Source organism: Myotis daubentonii, chromosome 3 (assembly GCF_963259705.1).
Source record: "Myotis daubentonii chromosome 3, mMyoDau2.1, whole genome shotgun sequence".
In the NCBI taxonomy this organism is placed as follows: domain Eukaryota; kingdom Metazoa; phylum Chordata; class Mammalia; order Chiroptera; family Vespertilionidae; genus Myotis; species Myotis daubentonii.
This window is the reverse complement of record NC_081842.1, coordinates 140,202,078-140,221,919: the sequence shown is the minus strand read 5'-3', so window position 1 is coordinate 140,221,919 and position 19,842 is coordinate 140,202,078. Positions and strand designations below refer to the sequence as shown.

At 41.6% G+C, this 19,842-nt stretch overlaps 1 protein-coding gene across 1 annotated transcript in view; it reads right to left on the bottom strand.

Moving 5' to 3' along the window:
• Positions 1-19,842, bottom strand: part of CAP2 (cyclase associated actin cytoskeleton regulatory protein 2) — a 161,180-nt gene that overhangs the window by 9,154 nt on the left and 132,184 nt on the right. Inside the window, exons 8-11 of the mRNA XM_059688708.1 lie at positions 5,369-5,558; positions 4,227-4,402; positions 2,625-2,748; positions 2,454-2,536 (exon numbers count right to left, since the gene is read on the bottom strand). Of these exons, the coding sequence (XP_059544691.1) occupies positions 2,454-2,536; positions 2,625-2,748; positions 4,227-4,402; positions 5,369-5,558 (573 nt within the window). The remainder of the gene's footprint in view (positions 1-2,453; positions 2,537-2,624; positions 2,749-4,226; positions 4,403-5,368; positions 5,559-19,842) is intronic.

Here is a 19,842-nt window from a genome sequence, read left to right as displayed (position 1 = left end):
ACCATATCCTTAAAAAATTATGATATATTTTAAACATAGAAGGAATCTTGTAAGAATATATAAATATGGATATGCCTGCCAAACAGCTTTATCAGAGTTGAGCATTTGGCTTATTTGCCTTTTTTAGGACTGTAATCTTACAATATCTTTGAAGATTACCACCCACCACCTCATTCACCAACCTTTTTCTCCCCCCAGATGTAACTAACTCTTCTGAATTCTGCGTTTATATAACCTTCTGTGTTTGTCCCTTGAGTAAAGTGACCTTGAGCCCTCATAAGCATAATTAACATGTGCGTACTGTTTTGCATGTTTTCAATCTTTATGTAAAGGGACACGTTGCCAATGTCTGATTCTGTAACTTGCATTTATTGCTCAGTGTTGCTTTTGAGATTTATGTTTCTATACATGTAACTATAGTTCATACATTTTAACTACTGTACAATATTCTATTAGTGGAATTTATTTATTCACTCACCAGTTGGTGGACATTTAAATTGTTTTTTTTAAAAAAATATATTTTATTGAATTTTTACAGAGAGGAAGGGAGAGGGATAGAGAGTTAGAAGCATCGATGAGAGAGAAACATCGATCAGCTGCCTCCTGCACACCCCCTACTGGGGATGTGCCTGCAACCAAGGCACATGCCCTTGACCGGAATTGAACCTGGGACCCTTCAGTCCACAGGCCGATGCTCTATCCACTGAGCCAAACCGGTTAGGGCTAAATTGTTTTTTTTTTTATTGTTATGCATGATACTGCAATAAACATTTTTACACATCTCACGGACGTATGCACTAGAGCTTCTTTAGTGCACAAACCTAAGAGTGAAGTTGATCGGGCACAGGCTATGAATGTCTTTGACTTTATTAGGTGGTGCCAATTTACTCTGCACAGTGAGTGGGATAGATTTATTCTCCTAACACCAAGGTATCAGAGGTCCCATTGTTGCACTTCTTTAACAACCTTTGTACCATGAGACTTTAATATACCACAGTCCGTAAGCTCACAGTTGTGACATACATGAGCTTCAGCTAATATGTTCCTTGTAAAGACAGCCCGAAAGCAAAACTTTTGAGTGTGAAAAGATATATGTAATTATAGTACTAATTTGTATTCCTATTTCTGTTAAGTGGGTCATGAATATTTTCATATATTATATAAAAAATTCAGTTTTTTTCTTCTCTGGATTGCCTTAATATTATTTGCCCATTTTTCAATTGGGCTATTGTGTTTTTTTTTCTCGTAATGATTTGTGTTAAGTTCTTTATAAATTCTGGTTACAATCCTTTTTGATTATCTACAAATGTCATTTTTCCACCCATGGCTTATCTTTGAGCTTTGTGTCTGATGTCTTTTACTATATAATTTTGAATTTAATGTAGTTAGATTCATCTGTCCTTTTCTTTACAGTTTGTGTTTATTGACCCCAAAAGCAACAAATGAACAAATAAAACAAACAAAGAGACAGACAAGAGGATGATGCTTACCAGAGGAGAAAAAGCCTGGGGAGATGGTGAAAAGGGTAAAGGGGGTCACACATATAGTGACAGAAGGAGATTAGGTTTTGGGTGGTGAACAAACCATGGAGTATACAGATGTTATATTATAAAGTTGTACCTCTGAAATTTATATTAATGTTATTATCCAACATTACCTCAATACATTTAATAAAAAATGTTTTTAAAGTGTCAGTGATGAAAAGCCCAGTAAAACAAGGAAGATCTATAAAACTAGAACAAAATTTTAACAAACATTATTAGGAAATATCAGATAATAAGGGGTAATTAGCAATATGAAAAGAGTGTAATCAAAGAAATAAGTTATACTTGGCCAAAGGTAAGAAGTCCTTTAACTTTTTGCATAGTATGAAAGCCCATTCAGCTAAATCAAAATTATTAAAGGGATGCAGATTTTCTCCTGTTTTGCAAATTCAATTTCAACCCTATTTTCCAGGTTGTATATCTGATCTCATTGACTCTTCAGAAAACACCTCCCTCCCCCCCCTGCTTTTCCTCAGAATCGATAGTTTCCTGAGGGGAAAAATTGTCTTCAGGATGGTGTTATTATGTTTGGAGAATCTCTTGGTATTTTTTGTTCATTCATTAGTTGATACATTTAAATCTCTTACTCATCAAACATTTATTGTACACCTACTATGTGCAGGTACTTTGCACATTCTGGGGCTGTAAAGATTAATGAGCTATTTTTGAAATAGAGGTGGTAAACCAGTATTTGGAGTGCACAATAGAATGTATTCTAATAGATTGCAAAGGATGAATCAACACTGCCTAGGAAGTAAGAGAGGGCTTCAGAAGGGAGGTGATGATAGAGCTGTGTTAGAGGGAACGGGAACATGAGTGTTGTAGGCAGACACAAAGGGCTCTTGCAGGCAGACTGAATGGTCTGTGCAAAGCCATGCTGGGGGCAGAGCAGGATTAAAGGGCACTTACCTGCATCTGAATATCCTTAGAGTTGATCACTTCCACAATGCCCACCACATTGTCAAACACCAGACCAAACTTCTTACAGTTGTCTAGGAAAAAAACACTCCACTAAATATACACATCACATTTATACAAGCAACTTATCACGGTAACTATAGAGCTGTAGTTCTGCCCTACCAATTGTAATGGAATTTATTTTCCCTTTTATCTGTAGGGTAGACTTGTCGCACTTGAAAATGTAAGCCACTTGTTTCAGTTCAGTCTCTGAAATCACAAGGTCATTCCTGTCCTCTTGGTACTCCTGCGATTAAAACATATGCAAACATTAAATGTAAGGATGTGTAGATAAATTGAATCTATTGCATACTGAAATTACTATGGAGCTCAGCATGCATTCATTATAGCTTTTTATTTATTTTTTAAAAATATATTTTCTTGATTTTTTATAGAGAGGAAGGGAGAGGGATAGAGAGTTAGAAACATCGATGAGAGAGAAACATCGATCAGCTGCCTCCTGCACGCCTCCTACTGGGGATGTGCCCGCAACCAAGGTACATGCCCTTGACCAAAATCGAACCTGGGACCTTTCAGTCTGCAGGCCAACGCTCTATCCACTGAGCCAAACCGGTTAGGGCTCATTATAGCTTTTAAATATGTTTCTTCTTTTAGAACCATTTTCTTATAGCCCAAACCACAAGTCTCACTTTGTCATTGCAATGTTGGAATCAGATGGAACCACTGGTTGGAAGCGGGGTTGGTGCCAGTTTGCAAATAGTCAGGCATCAGGCACCCTGGTTAGGGGCTGGGGGCTGGAGCAGGGATGGGAGAGCTTGGTGCTGAGTCTGGACGCTGAGTCTGGACTTAATGATGCTGCAGCAAAATCTGCTGTGCCATGTACGAGTTGGGCAAATCTCGGTGTATTTTCAGACCATGGTAACCTTTCCTGTGGTTTTGGTCCTCAATCTTTAGGGAAGCTCTGGGACTGGCAGGGGGGCACTAGCTTCATTCAATGTGTCTTTATCCTGCTCACGTGGTGGAGGTGGCGGGCGAAGCGGCAGGTTATATCAGCACCACCATCAGTGGGGTAGAATGAAACATTTTACAGCCGATCAGAATGGGGCGCAGATGAACAGTTTATGGAAAGAGCGGTCAGACTCATAGAGACAGAAAGCAGAGTGGTGGTTGCCAGGGGCTGAGGTGAGGGGGGTGGGGCGAGGAGTTCGTGTTTAAGGGGTATAGAGTTTCTGTTTTAAAGATGAAAAGAGTTCTGTGGATGGATGGTGGTGATGGTGGCACAAAGTATGTACTTAATGCCATTGAACTGTTTACTTAAATCAGTGGTTCTCAACCTTCTGGCCCTTTAAATACAGTTCCTCACGTTGTGACCCAACCATAAAATTATTTTCGTTGCTACTTCATAACTGTAATGTTGCTACTGTTATGACTCGTAATGTAAATATCTGACATGCAGGATGGTCTTAGGCGACCCCTGTGAAAGGGTGGTTTGACCGCCAAAGGGGTCGCGACCCACAGGTTGAGAACCGCTGACTTAAATGTTAGGACGGTAAATTTTGTGTTACGTTATTTTACCACCATTAAAGGTAATTTTAAAAGTTGAAGGAAAGAATAAATGGGAAATAATGATAAAAAATGTTTATGGAAGCATCCAAAAAAGCCCTGGTTTCTAGTGTCGCCATTTCACTTGGATCTTTAAGGGCCTGGTACAGTTTTGCCTTTCGTCAGAGCGCGTCAGGAATAAAGGCTACAGGCTTCACTCACCACTCTCCATTTCTTCCCTTCCAGCTCGAACACGGGGGCATGTTTCTGAAGAGGATGTGACTGGGGAGCCTTGGGGCCCGGAGAGTGGCTTTTGGTGGGAGATGCAGTTTGTCCTCCTTGAGTTCGCAGGCTGGGGTTCTTGTATGTCTTCTGCGCATCGGTGACGTGCCGGAGCCCTGGGAAGGCAACGCAGAGACACAATTCTGTGTAGGTTATGCAAAGCAAAACGTCCCTGTCTTCTTAGAGTGACACGTGTAAACAGCACAAGAATTTTTTTTAATGCTATTTTCATAGCAGTCGAGTTAATATGCAGAATTTGAGACGTGTATAAGTTAGAGTTAATGGAAACACTGTAAGCATTTTTCAGTTTGAGGAACCTCTTCTTTAAGGAGATAAGATGACAGATAAAAGTTTTGCAAAAAGAAAACCATGGTGCCAAAATGGATCACTTGATTTATTTCTCCCATGGCTAAATCATTCCGCCCAATAGCCAAAAGGTAAGGGCATTCCAGTGAGTATATGTCAGAGTACCGGATCATTTAGGGTTACAGATCCATTCCCTTACTCTCCAGATGAGAAAGTGCAGCTAGTTGAAGCCAGAGAAAAATTCAGAATTTTGGGTTCTTAACTGCCATCCTAGTTCATAGGGACACTTATACTATAATTCCTATTACCCATGCAAAACTACATTTGCATAACGCGTTTGGCAACAGGACTTTATTAAATGTTGTATGATTTTTTAAAAAATTAACTGTTTACTGTGAGGAGAAAGTAGTTCAATGATATGATTCCTTGATAAGCCTGTGCAAGGCTTGAGGACACAAGTGCTATTGTTTGTCATTTGTTATTTTTATTTCACTTGATCTTGATGCCTGGGTTGCAGATGGTGCCATAACATCAGGGGCTGAAGTGTTGAGGCAGCGTGCAGTGGTCGATTTAGAACCTAGGGTCTTTGAGGTCTTTCTGGTCCGCCCACTGAGTCCGTCTACCCTGAGATGAAGACACTGCAGGCTCCTGCCTTCCCACAGCAGCTCCCTGTGTGCGGGGGACTGGGATGGAAGGGTGCAGCCGTCACTGTGGGCTCTGGGGGACCTGTGTGCCTCCAGGGAAACAGCTCCAAGGTGAGAGCTGATGTTTCTCACCTTTCGTAATGGCCTCCCCTTGGTTCAGTTGTGCAAATAAAGCTGAGCGTGAAGGGGAGGACTGCTCTTTGCTGCCTTCAGTCTCAAAAAGTGGAGGCGGCCCGGGAGGAGGTGGAGGAGGAGGGGGTGGAGGAAGGCCAGGCCCAGGGGAGAGGGCAGACAACGCGGCTGCAGCTGAGGCCACCGGACCCTGTGGGAGAGAGCAGATGGAAAGCACTGTGTTGAAACTGATGTCCTTGCCCAGCACTGGGATTTTGTTAATGTCACTTACAACCAATATTGCTAATGAGGAATTGGGGTGCAAGACTCACAAAGGGCACCCCAGAGGTACGCTTGTACATCATGGGTCTGTGGGATGACCTGGGACCCAGAGAGGGTTCACCTTGAGAACATGGAGCATGACTCAGCTGTCCAGACCTGTCAGTAGAAACTCCACACCCTGGATTCACGCTGCTAACTCAGAGGCAAACAAAGCCATACTCACAAGTTCATGTCCAAAGTTCAGAGTATGAAGGAAACTGAGCCTTTTGCCAATGGAGAAGCATAAGAAAAAAGTGGTCCAACTGGTAAGAGGATTCCCTTTTTTGGGACACTGGGAATGGTCACCACCGAAGAGCGAGAGAGTGTTGAAAAGTATTCAGTGAGTATTAGATGTTTTTGAATCTTCTTGTGCAACTGAAGAAAGAGATACTGAAATCCTCTCTCTGGAACTCATTTTTCTAGTATGATGCCTCACACTGACTGCCACGCAAGGACCACGTGTGACCTGGATGCTGTCCCGCCTGAAGGTGGTCAGGGACCAGGACCCACCTGAGGATTTGGCTCCTCTAATGCTGAGGGTTAACGAACCAACTAAAAGCTGCGATATCTATGCTTAGTCTTACTTTCTTTGCTATGTGAAGTGCAACCCCTGTTTTAACAAATTGAAATGGCAGTAAAAGGTGATAGACAATAGAGGGATTTGTTTTATCACTTCGAGAGGACTGCGGCTTGAAACTGGTAGGAGAGAAACACATACACAATAAAGCTGTCTTACATACCATTTTACTTTTAAATTCTGAAGAAGAACACTGTATTCCTAGGATAAGGAATTTTTTCCCCCAATGGTCACACAGTTCTTGAGACTGACCAATTTTTTTGGATGAAAAAAAGTAAGAAATTTAAAAGAGAGTGATGGAAACATGGCTTAAGCTCAATTGTTTTCAATACCAAATGCAGTACGTGAAACATTACATAGTGCTAAATATTAACAAAGGTAGCATATCCTTATTTTCCTAAACAACTCACTATTACAAGGGGTCAATGTCAGGTTTTTAATCTGTGGGTTTTTTAGTTAAAAACAACAACAACAACAAAAACCCCCACATGATTTTCAAAGTGCTTATATGATCCCTATTATGTGTAGAATTACCTTGAAATAAAAATTCTCTTAGTAAAAATTGCCAGTTACAAAAATAGTCATGGGGATGTAAAATAGAGCAGAGGGAATACAGTCAGTAATGCTGTTATAACTATGCCAGATGGATATTAGCTATACCAGAGTGATCACTTGGTAAGGTATATCAATGTCTAATCCCTCTGCTGTACACCTGAAACCAATATAATATTGTATGTCAACTATGATTGAAAAATACATGTACAAAAAGATTCTTCTCTATTCATAATGCAGATCTTAAAAACCAAGCAGGCAGGAGATCTCACCTCCTGAAGGAATAATATGTGATGGGTTTTGTTTCTAAGGAAAACCAGCCTGACTCCATCAGGATTTTCGGGTCAAGCGGAAAATGATCACACAGTTCTTGAGACTGACCTTTAAAAAAAAAAGGTATCTTAAATGTTTCTATTGTGTTACTGAGGTGAAATGTGAGACTTTGCTCTGAATCATAAAGAGCATAAAAGATAAGCTTTGCGCATCAAACAATATCCCAGCCCTCAGCTCCAGACACTGAGTATTGCTTTTACTCATAAGCACATAATAACTCAACTAGTCAGTGAAAGGACAGCCCTTTCTCCCCGTCTGAAACCCGGCAGCTTTACAGCCCTCCTATTTGTGGAAAGGAGAGACGATGCTGGCTTCTAAATCGCAGAGTGATTTACATGGCCCCCTGGCTCTCAGAATTCAGAGCCGCTCTCCAAGAGCCATAAAAGGACACTGAAACCAATAAGCCACATATTCAACTTTTTGGAACTCTGATACGTTCAGATGGCTGACCCAGGAACACTAAACAAAGGATTTACGGCAACAAATGTTGCATATAAAAGCCAAAAAATAAGAGAACTCAGGACCAGCTGAAACTCTGCCTTCGGCTTATCCTTTGTGCGTTCGGGCTCATGCCAGGATCAGCCGCAGGGAGAGCACAAAACTAGGCTCTGGTTTCCAAGGGGACTTTGTAATTAGCATTCCGGGGCTTTGCTGTGTACGGTGCACTTGAAAGCAAACTCATTAGACATTCCCTTAACAGGAGCTCTGTGGGCGCCCCTGGCAGCGCGGTCGCTTCTTTCTCCTCCCCTCCTCCTGTAGGGCATCACAGCACGTGATACCAGAGCCTTCTGCGCATGTGCCCACCCATGAGTGACAGCCACATCGACTGGAATCACACCCAACGTTAAGTCTTCAGAAGTTCCAATAAAAACAGAGGGGGAGATGGTCAGGGAAGGGAAGGCAGCCAAACATGCTGGAAAGTCTAGTGTGGGCCAGGCACTAATTGTTTCCATTCATTTAACATATATTCAATGTTCATTATAGGACAGGCTTTTGCCAGTCTCGATGCCAAACTTGTCTGAACCTTAGCATCATCTGGGAATCTCTGAGAAATTCCAAACCCTGGGCCACGTTGCAGAAACACTCTCCCGGGAGGTGGGACACAGGCATCGGGTTTTTTGAAGCTCTCTAGGCCAGTGGTCGGCAAACTCATTAGTCAACAGAGCCAAATATCAACAGTACAACGACTGAAATTTCTTTTGAGAGCCAAATTTTTTAAACTTAAACTATATAGGTAGGTACATTCAACTTTAAATTCAACGTTAAATTCATGGTTTTCGTCTTCCGTCTTTCTTTGCTTCTTTTTTGTAGCCATCTCAAACAGGGCACCTAAAAAAATGTTTCATTTTATAATAATAAAGCCACCAACACAAAAGAATTACAATTCTTTTTTTTTTATTGCTTAAAGTAATACAAAGGGTATTACATATGTATCCATTTCCCCCCCCCCCCCCCCCGCCCTAGACAGTCCCCTAGCCTCCCCTATCCCCCAGTGTCTTATGTCCATTGGTTATGCTTATATGCATGCATACAAGTCCTTTGGTTGATCTCTTACCCCCCTACCTCCTGTCCCCCAACCCTCCCCGGCCTTCCCGCTGCAGTTTGACAATCTGTTTGAGGCAGCTCTGCCTCTGTATCTATTATTGTTCAAAAGTTTATAATGGTCTCTATTATCCATGAATGAGTGAGATCATGTGGTATTTTTCCTTCATTGACTGGCTTATTTCACTTAGCATAATGCTCTCCAGTTCCATCCATGCCATTGCAAATGGTAAGAGTTCCTTCCTTTTTAGAAGAATTACAATTCTTAAGTTGATGACAAAAATACCTGTAGGATTTGTAGCTGGTTGGAAAAATACAGGTCACCCGCGCGGGATTTGCGGACACGACTAGCACTAACCACTGCACAATGAGACTGCTGACTGACTGGCTCACTCAACTAGTGCATGAATCACGTGCGCCTCCCCCGCGCTGTGTCTCTAGTCGCCCGCCCGATCGACATCCCCGACTTCTTCAAATGCCATTTCTTCAAAATAGACTCGCCCAGGCCAAAAACTGACTTTAGCGCATGGGCCAAGAAGTTTCAGTCGCACTGTATGTGCGCGCCTGCATGTGGTATTTTGTGGAAGAGCCACACTTATGGGGCCAAAGAGCCGCATGTGGCTCGTGAGCTGTGGTTTGCCGACCACTGCTCTAGGCGATTCCAATGTGCTGACAAGTTTGGGAAAACCATTCTATGTGCTGAGATTGATTATAGTCATCACAATAGTATTACCAGAACTGTATTGAAATCCTTTCTTTACAGAAAATAAAGCAGAAAGTCAGAAAGGCTGACCCAATATTAAACGGCCAGAAAGTGGCAGAGGCATAACTCAAGCACACGCCTGCTTGATTCTAAAACCTTCTTCAGGATCGGTGTTTGCCCGAGGTGGGGGTCCAGGGGAAATGGGTGAAGGGTGTCAAAGGTACAAACTTTCAGTTATAAAATAAGTAAGTCCTGGGGATGTGACTATAGTTAATAACCCTGTATTGTATAGTTGAAAGTTGCTAAGAGAGTACATTTTAAAAGTTCTTATCACAAGAAAAAATTGTAATTACATGTTGGATGGATGCTAACTAGACTTATTGTGGTGATTGTTTTGCAATATATATAAATTTCAAATCATGTTGTACACCTAAAACGAATATAATGTTATATGTTAATTATAGCTCAAAAACTTATTTACAAATTAAAGTCTTCTTCAGGGAAATCTTTTATACCACATTCAGACTTTTAAAAAAACGAGTCACTAGTCGAATGAAAGAACCAGAGGTATGGGCTACCTGAAGACATACCAGGTATGTAGTGTTGCTCTTGGGCCTCTTGGAGTTGGTGTGAAACTGGCTTCATTTTTATCTCCACTACAGCTCGCTCTATCCCTCTATCGCCTAAGCAGCTGACCAGCGCCTACAGCCACCCTGGAACCAGGCTTGATCCTCTGAGGACATAAGAAGTCTTGGGTATTGTCCTAGCTGGTTTGGCTCAGTGGATAGAAAGCCTGCCTGTGGACTGAAGGGTCCTGGGTTTGATTCTGGTCAAGGGCACATGCCCAGGTTGTGGGCTCGATCCCCAGTAGGGGGTGTGCAGGAGGCAACTCATCAATGATTCTCTCTCATCATTGATGTTTCTATCTCTCTCTCCCTCTCCCTTCCTCTCTGAAATCAATAATAATAATAAAAAAACCCAAAAGGAAGTCTTGGGTGTTGACACTGGTACCTCAGCATCAAGTCACCGTTGATGCTGGTTTGCTGTGACTCTGTGCTCTGGACCTGGAAACTGGTCTCCTGCCTTACCCAGTTTTCCCGAGTACCCACAGGTTCCAGTAATGGGATACTTGCACCTAAACCTTGGTTCCCTGCCTATTGCTCAAGCTGTTCTGGGATGGAGACCTAATTTCCCTGCTGTGGATAGCTGTGACGTAAGGGCATTGCCTCTCAGTGTGGTTTCCTCTTAGAGAGAAACTCTCATGGCAGAGGTAACGCCCAGGTTGACTACACTGAACAGGAAGCAGTGGCTCAGATCAGGGCCTGCAGCCTCAGTTGCCTGTTGAGGGTCCACTGCTGCTCACCCTCAGTGGGATGGAGGCCCCGTGGGAAGCAGAGCTAAGCGGGAAAGGGGCACTGGGAGAGGCAGGCTTGGCACGGCTCACACTCCGTTAGGTCTGTGTAGGGACGTTAGAAGGATCACTTCAGAAGGGCAGGTTGTCTGGAGGTGCTGAGACCAGGGCTCCAGGAACCCGAGAGAGTCCTGGGAGAGTCACAGGGCAACATTTCATTAGCCTGCAGAGTGCATTAATTTCTCAGGACAGTGGCCACGGTACGGGTCAGATTTCCCATGCAGAATAAAACTAAGACATTAAAAAGATGCTATTTACTTGTAAATTACCCAAATATTTCTGGTCCTTCTAAAAGAACCCGTTTCTTAATAAAAAATTCTTTCCTGGTATGTTTTACCCTGACAGTTACTTTAATGGTATTTCTATGGCCTAGAATTATACATCTAAAGCTCAGGACCTACAGGATTGTGATAGCCTGGGACCGGCACAGGTCACGTGGATTGGAAAGTAAAGGGGAGGAACCTGGAGGGAGCCTCAACCTTGGTTCAGCAGCTATGCCTCCCTCCACCCCCAAATGCTTTTAAAGACACGACTTCATTAGGTTGATGAAATGAATCTCGAGTACCTTAGAGCCCCAGACTAAAAAAAAAGTGGAAAAAACAACATTTTATTCAAGTCATGTTAATAATGGCTTACAACCTAAAAAAAGAAAAGCAGTACATTTATGATTCTAAGTGGCCATATTCAGGGGACAAAAGTTCACTTATGTTGCAAGAACACAGCACAAAATCTAAAAATGCTGCTTTTGAAAGCTCTATTAAGATTAATTTTGAGAGCAGATGTTTGATTATATACTTTTTTTTTTTGGAGGGGGCACAAAAGACCTCAAAAAATGTCTGCAAATGCCTTTCTCTAAATTAATTTCAACTGTCCCGGGAACAGCTGCGTCCTCTGATGTTAAATATACGAACTATAACTACCAGATAATGAAACCATTGTATGTGACATGTGGAAAGCTTGCCTTTTTTGCTTTATACAAATACATTATATAAAAATTATATATATTACATGTAATGTATTTATGTACCAATGTGCATCGACTTTTTCATTAAATGTTACTTGAAATAATTACTGATTTTATTACTTTATAATTTAGATTTTATTCTGAAAGGGAAAGCACTTCTAGTTCTTAAATGAAATCTCCACATTGTTTTGCTGTTGGCAATTACACATGTACTTAACAACCCATTTCTATCCCCAACGACAGACACCATTGCATTAGTTATCCAGTTAATTTGGGTGCAGTCTAGCTTTGGATCTAAATAATCTACAAAAAGGACTCCAATTTTCCATTTTGTTGAGTTTGTACAAAGCAGAATACTGGTACTTTTAGACAGAGGTTTTATGTCTTTGTGACAAAATTAAGCAAAATGTGAAACACTGCTGCTTAAGTAAACACACACACACACACACACACACACACACACACACACACAACACAACTATCAGCTACAAAGAGAAGTTTCCCATTTAAGATTTTCTGTTTAATAATTAAATTGGAGATTTTCAATTTTCACACTTTAAATTCTAAGATTTTTCAAACCCAACAAATTAGGGCATCAGATGATTTGGTCTAAATAGACTCTAACTCAGTGGTCGGCAAACTCATTATTAAGCAGAGCCAAATATCAACAGTACAACGATTGAAATTTCTTTTGAGAGCCAAATTTTTTAAACAGAAACTATATAGGTAGGTACATTGTTATTAACTTAATTAGGGTACTCCTAAGGCTTAGGAAGAGCCACACTCAAGGGGCCAAAGAGCCGCAGTTTGCCGACCATGGCTCTAACTCTTTAATAGATGGGTTGAAAAGTGAATTAGAATAAGTTGGGCTCATTTGTCAGTTCATCCAACAAATTTACCGAGGTCTACCTTGCAAGGACCTGGGATACGATGAAGGAGGAGGCATGCATCCTATTTGTTAAGAGGCTTATAACCCAGTGGGAGTGTGAAGTATATAAATAAGTTAACTGCAGATGCAGCTGGACATGTGCCATGTGTCACATGAGCCAAGGACACTGGGGGCACACTGGAGGGTGTGGCCATCTCTCCTCAGGAGAGTGGGCCCAGGACAGGCTGCTGTGGCCACACCATCCAATGCTGTGTAGAGAACAGAAGCTCTACGAGAGACACTGAGGGGTTGGTTCTCAGCATGGGAGGGACGTAGATCTAAATAACATTAATCTCCAACTCTAAGAAGAGGTCATGCAACCTATATCTTGGCCTATGCTTTTACAATTTTTTGAAAAAGCAGAGAGCAAGGAAATAAAAATAACACATGACAGTGTCTTGGAACAAGTGGATTGTGTTTCTTATCACCGAGCTTTTGTTGATTTTTTTTTCTATAAATTGAGCTTAGTGATAGTAATGTTCTGAGCCACCTGTCTTTAAATATTTGTGGAGAGCACAGATAAAACTGAAAAATAAAGCAGCTGACATGTGGTGGTGCTGTTTATGGGTTTTACCACTCCTGCCCCCATCCTTTCCTCATGTCCAGCTCCCCACCTCCTCCCCCGCCAACACACACACAGCTGTCTTCTGTTTCTTGGTTATATTCTCTCTTTAGCTGTCCACCCTGAAGCCATCCTGGCCCACTAATCACCTGGTATCAGTGACAGTTGACATGCGCCTACTTACAGACTTTAAAGCAGTTTAAAAATCTCCAAACCATTTTAATCAAAAATACACTTACATTACCATGCTAAAACTACAGGAATTCACAATGTTTTATAACTGCCTGTTTTGTTCAAATGCTGTTTTATTGATTTTACCAAAGAAAATGAATCTCAAATGTTCCTGTGTAATATGAGAAAAATAAGAGGATGATTAACTTCTCATACACCAAAATAGGAGGGAGGGCTTAAAGCAGTGGTTCTCAACCTTCTGACCTTTTAAATACAGTTCCTCGTGTTGTGACCCAACCATAAAATTATTTTCGTTGCTACTTCATAACTGTAATGTTGCTACTGTTATGAATCGTCATGTAAATATCTGATATGCAGGATGGTCTTAGGCGACCCCTGTGAAAGGGTCGTTAGACCGCCAAAGGAGTCGCAACCCACAAGTTGAGAACTGTTGGCTTAAAGGAAAGAACTATCAGTTTCAGAACCCAAAACTAACTTTCTATATACATAAATCAGAAAGTTTGCATAGCAGCAAGAAATGCTTTGCAAATTCATGATTTGGGGTTTGTTTATAGTTTCGATGTCAAAACAAGTTACTTTCTATTTTCTGAAAGATATAGTTTGATCAAGAACTGAGTCAAATTGATACATTTCCAAATTTGTAAATTTCTATAAGTATTTGCAAATTTTACATTCATATTGATATCACACTTTAAAAATATATATTTTCATTGATTTCAGAGAGGAAGGGAGTGGGAGAGAGAGAGAGAGAAACATCAGTGATGAGTGAGAATCATTGATTGGCTGCCTCCTGCATGCCCCACACCGGGGATTGAACCCGCAACCCAGGCATGTGCTTTTGACCGGAATCGAACCTGGGACCCTTCCGTCTGCAGGCTGACGCTCTATCCACTGAGCCAAACCAGCTAGGTCTGGATATCACACTGTTACTGGAAAACAACTATAATCAAGAAAAAAAGATTAATGGATGATCATCCTGTACAACATAAAGTATAAGCCAAAGTGAATTTATGACTTTAGTTTCTATTCTCTTATTTTTATCACTTCCTATAAATTTTGAGACTTCTTCTGCCAATGAAAACAAAGTTTCTGTGGGCCTTTCCAAGGAAACAGAATTGTTAAAAATACAACAATGAAATGCTGTATTATATTTTAAGCATGGGTTTATTAATATTTTTTAAAAAGTCCACTTAGGGAATATTTCCCATTTCATCTGTGGCAGCAGAACACCGCTCCCAATGATACGTCCATGCAGTTCAATAAAAAGGTGGTTCCACAAGCTGAAGGAAATGTGGGATCACTTTCCTTCAGAGGCAAGACTCCAAACACCCTTATAGAAGTAAAGAGGGAGGTAAGGAAGACTCCAAATCTCATGACTTCATCAATGACTTCCGGTCGCCTCACTCTTCCAGTGGTCCCCACCCTCCCATGATCTCTGTAAGCCGTGTTTTTGATGACCTGGAGGGATGTGAGCTATGGCAGCAGATGAAAAAAGAGCAAGAGAAAAATCCCTTCAGAGAAGGAAAAATCCTCTTGGGTTGGGAACCATCTGGGAATAATGTACACAGTCTATAACAGTTTGTGGAAACTGGTAACTTTGTTTTTATGTTCGTTGTTCTTCTATTTTATATATTGAATGTGGCCCTTCATAAAACATAGGTGGTGATTTCTGTTTAACGAAAAGTAGAAATGTGTGATGAAAGCAGACCATGCACTCAGAGCATAGTCCAGAAGAATATATTGAACACATTCTAATTTGCTCAAGCCACCCAGCTATTTTGCACAAATTGTCTTGATGAGTAGTCCCAATTATTAGTTTGGCCTTGCTTTGCTCCTGCTATCAGAACTAAATCTGGAATTTCCAGATCGCCTTTTCTTCTTGTCTGCCAGCATTGGCAGCTTGAAAATAAAATTTCTCATAAAATAAAAGGAAAGATAAAATTAATTTTCCATGGGAAAATATTCCAGAGTTAAAGATAGCAGAGTATACTCACCAAAGAGACAAACCACAGATAGCCAACAGTTATATGAAGACCCAGAGAGACTGACATGTGGCTTGAATTATCTGTACACTTACTTTATTTGGACAGCAAAGCCTAGGTCCGAACTTCATTGAATTAAAGTTTTCGATTTTCTTTCAGATTTTAGGGTCATAAAGAAACTCTTGTAATTATTCAAATTATCCATACTTGGTAGATGGCAGAGATGGGGGTGAGGAGGCATAATAATAGCTGTTATAAAGTTGATTTACATTTGGCTCTGTTTTCTATCTTATTTTAGGAAAAAATAAAAGCACCAATAGCTGCTGAGCATTACAGTTGAGGCATACTAACACAGTAACTTTTGTCTCGATTTCAGTTCCAAAAAATACAGGAAAGGTTAATTGGTGCTTACTGGTAGGTCTGGGAAAAGGTCTGTTATTAGCCTAGCTTGCATCAAGGGTACAACCTGGACCAATACACTGTGGTCTGGCCTTGACCCTGTGTTATATTAAGAGTTTGTTTTAACTTCAGAACACAATCTGCACCTTTCCCTTATTCCTTCTCAAGAAAATCTTTTTGCTTAATCTAATATTACATGCATTTCCCAAGTTTATACCAACTGGGATTAAGGGGCATGCAGGTGGCAGGTGCAGGGGAGGCACTGATGACCAATACGCCCTTATAATAAAATGCATTGCTCATTTCTATTACCATCATTTGGTAGAAGGAAAAAATATGATTCATATGGCTTTTGAGCGATGGACACAATCTGTATAGGTAATGGAATAACACTATAAAAATTCCACTGTGAAGAACTGTGATTACAAACTAACAAGTTCAGTTTAGCAAATGTGTTTGGACTTGGTGTGTGTTTAAGGCCCTGGACCAGCCACTGCTGCAGATTCCAGCGGAACGGGAGAAGGACTCTGCTTTCAATGAGCTCCAGCCTTGTGGAGAGGAGACACTTCTGTTCTCCCCGACTACGGGCACTTGGCTGTAGGCCTCTGTGTCTTTGCTCAGCTGGGCTGTGCCTTCGTTTGGAAGGCTCTTCTTCAATTTACTATCTGGAAAATTCTTAAATATCCTTCAAGATTCAGCTCACAGTTCTCTTCTTTTGTAGGTTTTCTGGGGCTCTCCTAAGAGGAAATGTCCTGTATCTCTATTACAAAGAACACCTGTATTTGTCTGTGAATTCAGGTTTGTCACCCTAGCCTGGGTTCTGAAGAGCCACTCATTATTCATATTTTTTGTTTTGTTTTGTTAACCCTCACCTGAGGATATTTTTTCCATTGATTTTTTTAGAGATAGTGGGAGGGTAAGAGACAGAAAGAGAGAAACATCGATGTGAGAGGGACACATCCATTGGTTGCCTCCCGCATTGACCCGGACCAGAGCCGGGTATTGAGCCTGCAACCGAGGTACATGACCTTGACAGGAATCAAACCTGAGAGACCCTTCAGTCCAAGGGTCGATGCTCTATCCACTGAGTAAAACTCTTCTAATGCCACCAGCAATGTGGCCCAGTGCCTGAAACAGGCTAGGTGCCTCATAAATATTTGCTGAAGTGAATAAGGAACTGCTTTATAAGGTAGAAAGTGCTAAGCATCATGCAAAAAATACAGATTTTATTTATTGCTTTAATTTTTTCATTGATTCTTTTTCAGAGAGAGAGAGAGAGAGAGAGAGAGAGAGAGAGAGAGAGAGAGAGAGAAATTTGTTGTTCTACCTATTCCTGCATTCATTGGTTGATTCTTGTACGTGCCCCCTGACTGGGGATGGAACTGGAAACCTTGGTATATGGGGATAATGTTGAGATAATGCTCTAACGAACTAAGCTACCTGGCCAGGGCAAGAAATACAGATTTTAGGAAGTGTTGCAGAGGTTCTGTGGAGGGAAAGGGTAACTTCTAGCTTGGGACAGGCAGAAATCAGAGCAGCTTCTTGAAGAGCAGACCTTTTGAAATAGACTGTGCAGGATGAACGGATCAGATTTGATACAAGGAAGCAAGAGAAAGGGGATTCCAACAGCAGGGACACAAGTACTGTCATTACAACACATACATGCAACTGGATTGTTAGCAAGCACACGGGAACGCACAGATCCACATTGTTACTGTCTTTCCACGCATTACCTTTGATGTGACACACCTGCTAATGAAACGGTCACTACTCAAAACGTTCTTTTAGAGACACCTTCAGCCCTGTGTACCAAAGCATGCCCACCAAAAAACCACTCTGGCCTTCATACTTTGCTTCTTTTGACTAAAAAGAATATTATTCAGATGAATTTCTCTCTAAACAGGGTCTCAATGGTTTGTGGCCATTTGAAAAAGATAAAATTCACCTTTAAAGAAGGAAGATTTGCTACCACTGAGCATCCTAAAAAGGATTGGCCAGCCGGAGGCTTTCTGTCAAGGCCCTTTCTCACTGGGGAGGGACAAGGAGATGGAGAAAGCCATGCAGCTATGAAGGTGATTACTGGAAGGCCCGGTCTCAGGAAATCATGGTGGAGGGGGGTCCTGGAGGTGTGGAGGCTAAGAGGTTGAACCCCAAGGCAAGGCACCTTATTAGTTAATAAGAAGCTGGGGTGCCCACTGAGTCACTCAGGGTGTCCTCCACTCCAGGGGCCCCAGCCCTCCTCTGGGAAGCAGCTCGGCATGCACCCCTAAATCACCACCTCCTGATTTTCCCAAGAGGGGCTGGGGGAGAGACTGGGAAACAGGGCATCCCAGTTACACACCGCCTTCAACATTACACATTAAAGAATTTTATATAAGCGCACCTGAATTAAAATAGTCCTGAGGTGATGGTTTAAATGAATCAGGGACATATATTAACTTGCTGGCCCTCAGGTTTAGAGAGTTCAAGTTCTTGGTTATGAAAAAGTTCTGGCAAATCAAATAATCTTGATCATTAAAGCAGGCAGTTTTAAAAGCAACTACTGTTTTGATTTAGGGAGAGAAAGATTAAAACACTCTAAAAAACATGTGTTCTAATCAACTAACAAAACTAACAATAAAACTCAAAGGTATTTATGAGACAATAAAAATAGTTCTAACTATAAAAAGCTTACGGCTTTATAGTACAGATAATTCTAAACTATTGTGTATAAAATTATGGATATTTATTTTAACCTACACTTATTCTAGTGAAGATATGGCGCAGGGAAAAATAAAATCATCCCCAAACTTCAAAAGACAGACGTTGAAGTTATAGGCAGTAATCTATCAAATCAGACAGCTGGTCAGTAAATAACCAAGAGGTCATTACGTAAAACCTTACTCCTTAATTCCATAAACCTGCATCTACCTCTAACGCTCCAGAAACTGCTTTCTAAAGGCCACTGATAAGATAGACGGGCAGCCTTTCCCAATCTTACTCCCCCTGACTGGCCCAGTGATGGTGGCAACCAGCCTCACTTTCTTAGAGTCTGGACTCTAGTTGTCTTGTCTCCGTGACTGATTCACACCGTTCTCTAAATAATGGAGTCGTCCAAGCTTTTATTCTCCACAGTATTCTCTTTTTTCTCTGTTCTCATCTATTTAACTATCATCTCTAGGTCCTCCCCGCACGCCTTCAGTGATTTTTTAAAATTGGTTGCCTCCTGCATGTATCCCGACTAGGACTGAACCCACCTGACTGGGAATCAAACCTGGGACCTTTCGGTGTACAGAACGACGCTCCAATCAACTGAGCCATACTGGCCAGGGTCCCATTCAGTGATTTTCATACCTGCATTTCACCTGCTTACTACACCTATTCATCTCCATGGATGTCGCATCTGCACCCCAAAAACAACATGGTGAAAGCTTGTGAATATTTTTCATGCTCCTCTACTAACCCCTCCTGTTGATTTCCCTATTTTCATTAATGTTATTATGATTCTCCTAGACTTTCAGATTGGAAACTTTGTGTTTAGAGTTAATAGCTCTCTTCACCTCTCTCTCTGGCTCTTCCCTTTGTCCTCCAATTCGGGGTCCATTCCAGCTCTTTCTTTGCATTTGCACCGTCACACTCTAGGTCACATACTACCACACCTCCCCTGGCCATCCACTTGTCTCCTAACATGTACCAGGGCCTTTAATCTCTCCCCGTTCCATCTGTCTTGCACATCTCCGACATCATTACTTACAGTGTAAGTTTCTGAAACAAGACCTAGTGTGAAGAAAAGAACCCTGCACATCACATAGGCACATCTTCTTAGGAACACGGAAGGATTTCGTCATTTGGCCCCGGTTTGCCTGTCTGACCTCACCTCTTGCCTCATTCAACTCTGCGAAACAACCCCCTTTTCTCTCAAAGCACTTTGTTCACGTCCTATGTGCGTGTGCTGAATTCTCTGCTAAGAACTGCCCTTTCCTTTACTGCCTGGCTCAGGAACACCTGCTCGTCCTTCAAGACACAAATCAAATATCTTGCCCACCCAGG